Raw genomic sequence first — 7,906 nt, 5'->3', positions numbered from 1 at the left:
TGAAATTATCATTATTTGTGAAGAGACACAATGTGAGAGAGAGTGAGAGGCAAAGAGACATAGAGTGAAAGAGTAAGAGAGAGGGAGAATGAGAGAAATAAAGAGAAAATGAATCACAGAGTGACACAGAATGGGAGAGGGGGAGAATGAGAAAGACTGAGACTGAGAGAGAGTGAGAGAGACGAAGAGTGAAAGAGTGAGAGAGAGGGAGAGTGCGAGAAATGAAGAGAGAAAGAATCACAGAGTGATAGAGAATGAGAGAGGGGGAGAATGAGAGAAATTGAGACTGAGAGAGAGTGAGAGAGTCAAAGACTGAAAGAGTGAGAGAAAGGGAGAGTGAGAGAAATAAAGGGAGAAAAAATTGCAGCTTGATAGAGAGTGAGAGAAGGGGAGAATGAGAGAAATTGAGACTAAGAGAGAGTGAGAGAGACAAGGAGTGAAAGAGTGAGAGAGAGGGAGAATGAGAGAAATAAAGATAGAAACAATTGCAGAGTGATAGAGAATGAGAGAGGGGGAGAATGAGAAAGACTAAAACTGAGAGAGAGTGAGAGAGTCAAAGAGTGAGAGAGCGGGAGAATGAGAGACATGGAGAAAGATAAAGAGTGAGAAAGAGGGAAAGATTAAGACAGAATGAGTAAGAAATAGCGTGTGTTTCAGTCTTTCAGATATAGAGAAGGAATAAGAGACGGTGAGACAGAATGAAATACAACGAGAAAGATAAAGAGTGAGAAAGACAGAGAGAAAGTTAGAGATATAGGGAGAAACTGAAATATGAAATTAAGATGAAACCCCATGTATACTGTAAATACATTATACAATTCTCTTCAACCAGAAACTTAGTATAATGGGCAATATCACAGATGAATTAAAATCACAAGGTACCAAAAAATGCAATGGAAAGAACTTGAATTGAGGAAGAAAAAAAATTGAAGCTACTGAATACAGATACTTTAATTTGAAATAAAATTCTTTGAATAAATGCAACCATAATGGAAATTACAACATTTTAATTAACAGGAAGAAGATGAGAATTGAAAATTGGCAGGTGAAGAAGAATATGAGAAATAGCGGAAGAAGAAGAAGAAAAATAAATTTCCAGGGCGAAGGGGAAGAATGAGAAAAAGAACTTACCCTCGTCCGTCGTTTGCCGATTCTGCCTTTGCCGCCGTCCGCTGATGCTGCCGTCCACCATCCACCGTCCACCATCCGCCAGACCCTTTGCTTTGTGTATTTTCGATTCAAACTTTTGAATCGAAAGAGATTCGAAAGTTTCGAATCGAAATACATGAAATACTGTTTTCGATGTTGGATATCGGAATTCGATATCCAACATCAAAAACCGATGTCGTCATCCTCCCCCCTGAGGCGGAGGTGGATGACGACATCGAGACGGATATCAATATCGGATATCGACAATGTAGCAACCGATACCTGATACTGATACCCGATATCTGGATATTGAAAAAAATGGATACCGGAAATTCCCTTTCCGGTATCTGATACAGCATCCGTCCCAATACCGTCATCTCGATATCGGTATCAGGACGGGCGAACACTACTATTCTATACCCATCAAGTAACAATACACAATGGGAATTGGTTTTTATTTTTGAAAACTCAATACAACAACATTGTGTCCATTATTTTAAGGATCCCCAGCTAAAAATTGTATTTACTGATGCTGTTTCTACTCCTGTGCATAGTTTAGCCCACTCTTTATGGCTTCTTTGGGGACCATAAGCTCAAGGACATTTTACTTGTTGGCGTCAATTAGGTGGTCAGTAGACCTTTTTTTCTCATCATGGGGCTTTGGGGCTAATAGGTTTCATGTTATGACAATTTCAATATGCTCGATCTTTTCAATATCAACCTTATAATGTAATCGCTTTTCAAGTCCAATTGCATTGTTTGTTTCTGTATTATTGATTTATTCACTAGGTGAGTCCGGTTGGTTCTTGGCACAGTTTTGGTGTAGCAGAAATCTTTAGATTCATCCTTTTATCCCAAGGGTTTCATAACGGAGCATGAATCCATTTCATATGATGGGACTTACTGGAGTATTAGGAGCTGCTTTTCTATGCGATAGCTTGGTGCTATTGTAGAAAATACTTTATTCGAAAAGGGTGATGATGCAAATACATTCAGTGCTTTTAACCCAACTCAAAAAAATTACAATGATCTTGAGGATAAATATATTGATTTTTGAATGTGAAATCATCTTGAAGAAATATCCAGGTGTACCATTGTGATTGAAAAAGTTAAGAGTTTCTATCTCCAATCTATGTAAGCCTTGATGATTAAGGTATGGCATCTGTATCCATCAACTTGTAAGTAAATATTTTTACTTAAATCTTGAAAATTTCCTCCGCTCAGATGCTAAATTTTAGAGTCCATTTTATCTTTATTTGTCATAAATGGGGAATTTGTATCAACGGTAGAATTTATATTTGCATCTATATTTCATGCACATATATATTTATTTATAGCTGATATGCTTTGATTTGTCAAATTCTACTTAAATACATAGCTGAGAAATGAGAAATTTTTGGTTGGCGTAAGTCTTTTTTCAAATGTAGAGAAGAATTAACCAAAATAGTTTGTCTGGTTTTACCATAGTTTTTACCACTGAAATGAACTCCATGTTGAAATACCTTACAAAAAAAATATGGATGCCAAGTGACCCCCTAGATGTTTGGTATATATGTCATGTATAATGCCCAATGTATGAAATCAGTAAACACAAATAAATAATATGTATCGTGTGTTACTTAAATATATGGTTCCATGTTGAAGGAATGTGGAATAGATTAATATATTGATGTTGTAAGTATTTATTTGAAGCTTAGTATTGACGAGGGGTTGAAATTATGATGGACATTAATGTGATTGGCAAACCAACCACACATTTCATATTTCATTCCATGTTCAATAATATAAAGTTAGCATTGATAATTTTTTTCTGTCTTATGTAAGAAAGCATAATCACTATTTGAAAGTGATTAAACATCAAAAAATATTGGAAATTATTCGAGAACATAGTACAACTCTTTCAGATTTTTTTATATTTGATATATCACTGTATCAGCCCTCTGAACCACTCTCTAATCCCTCTATTTACTCATACTAATTATCTTATTTTCATATACCTAGGTCTCCAATTCCATGGATAACTCTGCATTCCACTTAACTCTAGATAATCAAGATAAGTTATTAGTTGTAGAGTTTCTTGATTCAAATTTGCAAAGCTTAATTAGTATATCTTATTTTTATCAAAAAAATAAAACAAAGTGCCTCATTGTAATCCCAATGAGTTTCTATTGATAATAGGCCACCTACATCCCCTGCGTTACTTTTAATTTTGATTTTTCAGGAAAAATAGATTGACTTCTCATCATGTTATTAAAATCCCTTTTAAAATGTGACATATTTTAAAAGAATAAATGCACACATATTTTCAAATAATAAAATGAACTCTCCCATGGTTTGGACAAACTTACTTGAGTTGTATTTCGTGACGATATAATTATTTTGACTTTGTTATTGTTTTTTAAGCAAATTGCTAACTTTGGTATGAACACTTATGAAAATTTCTTGTATTTTAGAGCCTTTTATGTAATAAATATGACGCAAAAGTTATAAGAGGTCAAAATTATCCATCTTGGTTTTTTTGGAAATGCAATGAAGTTACTTCACTTGTTACCCTGCCTAATGATAAATGCTTTATCGTTTTCCACCTAAAAATGTGCGAAGAAACTAAAATTATTAAGCCTAATGATATTTTTTTCACTGTTTTCTTGAATTTTGAAATACTTCTCCCCCCATTTTGAAATTTCCCTTTATTATGCGCTTCCCTAAATTTGAACTCAACTTTTAGGTCCAATGGTTATCTAATTATCTGATTGGCAGGTGGTCTCAATATTTTCTAGATTGTATCATTTTCTTTAATGGCAAGGGATTCACTCAATAAAGAGGGGGTATCCGAGGGGAAGTATGATGTTTAGTAATACTTTTGCAATTTAAAGAGGTTGAGAAGAGGGACAATACATAAATTTAAATGCATGGTTAATAATAAATTTGCTGATAAATGTAGACTTATTGTTCCCTTCTCTCAATTATAATGGCGACTTTTCTCTTCAGTTTGCGGTTGGTTTGTTTTTCCATTCTTGAGATTCAGATCGTCGACCGTGACTCTAATGATAAACTCCGTTATCCCTGGCCGTTTACATTATATTATGTATTTCCCCTTTCCGGCGGTTAATCTTGATTATACTTTCCTTATTACTCTCGAGGGCTCCAACCCACTACCAATATTCCTCCTTGGCCAATGAGAATGTCATCGTCTTGGCTTTTCCACTCTGAACTCAATCCTGCTTACAGCAAGAAGCATGATCTTTATCAAAGATGAGCGATCGTAGCAAGAATTTGCTGACAAGTTGACAAATACAGCCACACTGTGTCAAAATATTAAAATATATATAAAGAATACCCCATACAATTTATCAAGCACCACTTTATACTGATAGAAGTAGGAACATCTTGGGTAAAATATGTCAGAAAAAGATAGATTTTGATAATAACCATATGTATGTAGTCTGTATGCATCTCGATTACTGTCGCTTTTTCTGTAGTACCGATTGCCAAGATAGTTAAAAATCCCCAGGCCACCGGAATTTAAATATTTTCTGTTGCAGCTTTTCTGAAATAATCAGAGTATGGGTAAATCTATCTGAAAACGAAATAACTATCTCGATTGATCAGCAACAGTTCTCTGCCATTCTCTTGATAAGAAAAATATTTCACTAAAAACGTAGATGAACGGACTTCAAGAGGCAAGGTCGCTTGACAAGAGAGAAGATGAAGAAATGAGCACAGAAGATGAAGAAACCCCGCCGGCTAAGAAGTTTGAAGAAACATTCATTCTCCTCTCTTTAAACGTAAAAGAGGTCCCAAAAGGTTGTCTTTCAGAAGCCTCATCGATACTAGATTACTAGGCCCCTCTTAATAGGTTGGGCAGGTCAATCTTGAAGAGGAACCAAGACTGTTGAGGATTAAGAGCAGTCGGCCCGTTTACCTACCCAAGAGAGTGACTTACCCCTTCACTCTTCCCGTATTATAACCCTGGAGATGGGTTCCACCTGAAGAGTGAAAAAATTATTCCGAATTGGGCTCACTGGAGTCCAATAAAATGTAAGTTAAACTTCCAAGATTCACTAAATAAAATGAGTACTCATCAAAGAATAACGTCGTTATCCCTGTTAGCTGGGGTCTGTCTCTGTCTCCACTCTCGTCGTTCTCAATTTATGAGTCTCTGACCAATGGGAATACTATTAATGATTCTCTTAGAATCTATCTTCCAATAACTATTCTCCCTCATCGATCAGCTCGCTGTTCTCAGAATAGACTCCTAATTATTTAACACCCCACATACCTTCACTCCTCTCTCCCTCTCTCTCTTCTCCATAACTCTTCCCTTCTCTCTCTCTGTCCCCGTCTTCGTAACATCCAGGCTGTGTCTTACAGCTGTGGAACGCCACTGACACTTCTTGAACAGCTACGTTTTTAATGAACGACCATCTCTCTCTCCTTCCTCTTCCTTCGCTAGTCTTATCCGCTCACCGGCCTTCTCTCTTCTCTCTCGTGACGCAGACTTTCACGGCAGCGAAGAAGAAGACGATAACTGAATACACTCAAAAGTCAACCGCGGGAGAGAGTCTCCCAAAGGCCAGAGCAGCTACGGCGGGCGAAGCCCACTCTCTTACGCTTGATATCGTAAACAACCTCGAAACCGCGCTGCTGGAAGTTACCAAGCGTGCCGGCGGGCGCGCCTTCGTCTTCTTCGTCCTCGCCTAACACGGAAAGGAAGGCCAAGCAGCCGACTTTCTTCCCTTCGTGGACAAAACCCGCGTAGTAGTTTCTCCTGGGAAGCGACAAAGTCGCGTTCCCGGCGAAGTGCAAGGCCACGGTAGGCACGGGGCCGCGGGAAGTGAAGAAACAAGGCCCGAGCCCCGCCGCCCGAGCCGCGTTCTCCGCCGTCGGATGGCCCGCGCGCGCCATCCGATGGCTGAACTCGGACGATATCCGGGCGTGGAGCAGGGGGGGGAGCATGGTGAAGGTGGTGCCCGAGTCGACGACGAGCCCGGCGGTGCGGAGCTCCGCCGGGGAGGGGATCCGGGTCGAGCCCACGGAGACCGCCTCCAGGCCCACGGCGTAGTACCGCGGGTCGGCGAGGAAGGGAGTGTAGGAGAATCGCGGCCGTTCTTGGGGATGGATCCGACGGCCGAGGACGAGCGTGCTCTGGGCGGCGAGGCAGTAGGAGAAGCGGTGGCCGAGGTGGGGGGAGAGGCGGGAGAGCTGGGCGGGGAAGGAGAGCGAGCCGGGGCCGAACCCGGCCACGCCGACGGGCTCGGCGAGGGCGGCCGCGGCGCAGCCGAAGGCGAACCGGGGGAGGGAGAGGCGCGAGAGGGAGAGGCGGGAGAGGCGGAGGCGGGCGAGGAGGCTGCCGTCGCCGTAGGCGTAGTAGAAGGGCGGGCAGGGGAAGGGGGAGCAGGAAGAGGTCTCGATGGCGTCGAGGGGGCAGCCGGCGATGGCGCAGAGGTCGGCGGAGGGGAGGGAAGAGTGGGCGGCGGAGCAGAAGGAAGAGTGGCAGGAGACGGGGGAGGAGGAGAGGAGGAGGGGAGGAGAAGGGAGGGAGGAGAAGCCGGGTTTGCCTTCGCAGAGCATGCAGGAGAAGGGAGCGCAGGGAGCCCAGACGAGGTCGCTGCCCGTGTCGAGGTAGAGACGGAGGGAAGGGCCATGGCCGAGAGAGAGAGAGAGAGTGTAGTCTCCGCCAGGGGAGAGCGGGAGAGGGACTTCGACGCGGTGGCGGTGGCGGTGGCGGTAGCGCGCGGCGGAGCGGAGAGACGCTGCGCGGAGGAAGGAGGCGTTGGCCGTGGCTCCGCCGTGGGTGTGTGAGAGCGCGAGGAGCAGCGGGAGGGGTTCCTCTGCGGAGAGGAGGTGGGTTGATAGTAGGAGGAGGAAGACGAGGAGGATCATCGGCTTTGGGGAAGGGAGAGAGTGGACCTGCTGTCGTCCGCTTCTCGTCGCGGTTTGAAGTTGTGGGAGAGATTTTAGCTGTTTGTGGAGAGCGTTATTTGTAGGGGGAGAGAGAAGGATTTTAGTTTCTGGGGATTGTGAAGACTGAAGAGTTAATCAGTGAGAAGCTTCGGTCTGTTATTTGAAGGGGAGAGAGAGAGACAGGGTGTGTGGGTATGTGATTGAGAGAGAGAGAGGGAGCTAGAAAATGGGAGAGTGCGTGTGAGAGAGTGAGAGAGGGAGCAAGAGAAAGAGAGTGAGTGACGCAGAGACAGAGAGAGAGGAAGAAAGATATATGGAGAGGGAGCAAGAGAAACGGAGAAAGAGAGAGAGAGAAAGCGAATGAGAGAGACTGCGTGTGTGTGAGAGAGAGGGATCAATAGAGAGAGATTAAGAGAGAGAGAAAAAGAAGAGAGAAAGAGAGAGAGGGAGAAAGAGAAACAAAGAAAACGAGAAAGAGAGGGAGAGGGGCCAAGAGAAACAAAGAAAAAGAGAGGGAGAGGGAGACAGATAAACAGAGAGAGAGAGAGAGAGATGGATGGATGGATGGATATATAGATAGATAGTTACATAGATAGTCACAAAGTAAAAGAGAAAAAGAGAGATGGATACGGAGCAAGATAAACAAAGAAAAAGAGAAAGAGAGAGAGGGATAGGGAGCAAGAGAAACAAAGAAAAAGAGAAAGAGAGAGAGGAATAGGGAGCAAGGGAAACAAAGAAAATGAGAAAGAGAGGGGGATAGGGAGCGAGCGAGAGAGAGAGAGAGAGAGAGAGAGAGAGAGAGAGAGAGAGAGAGAGAGAATGGACAGATAGATAGAAAGATAGTTACATAGAT

The 7,906-nt window shown here is 42.7% G+C and overlaps 1 protein-coding gene across 1 annotated transcript; it reads right to left on the bottom strand.

The window, feature by feature from the left end:
- Window positions 1–5,654: 5,654 nt before the first annotated feature.
- LOC144716772 (Eukaryotic aspartyl protease family protein) lies at window positions 5,655–7,184 on the bottom strand. The gene has a single exon (XM_078592019.1). The coding sequence runs from the start codon at window positions 7,030–7,032 to the stop codon at window positions 5,695–5,697; it is 1,338 nt and encodes a 445-aa protein (XP_078448145.1). The 5' UTR covers window positions 7,033–7,184; the 3' UTR covers window positions 5,655–5,694.
- Between the last annotated feature and the right edge of the window lie 722 nt (window positions 7,185–7,906).

This window comes from Wolffia australiana, chromosome 2 (genome assembly GCF_029677425.1).
Source record: "Wolffia australiana isolate 7733 chromosome 2, ASM2967742v1".
Taxonomy (NCBI): domain Eukaryota; kingdom Viridiplantae; phylum Streptophyta; class Magnoliopsida; order Alismatales; family Araceae; genus Wolffia; species Wolffia australiana.
The sequence above is the reverse complement of the archived record's forward strand: the minus strand, read 5'-3'. Positions and strand labels throughout refer to the sequence as shown.

Bases quoted from the DNA above. Each gene is read 5' to 3' on its own strand.
- LOC144716772 (XM_078592019.1), bottom strand. From the start codon at position 7,032: ATGATCCTCCTCGTCTTCCTCCTCCTACTATCAACCCACCTCCTCTCC.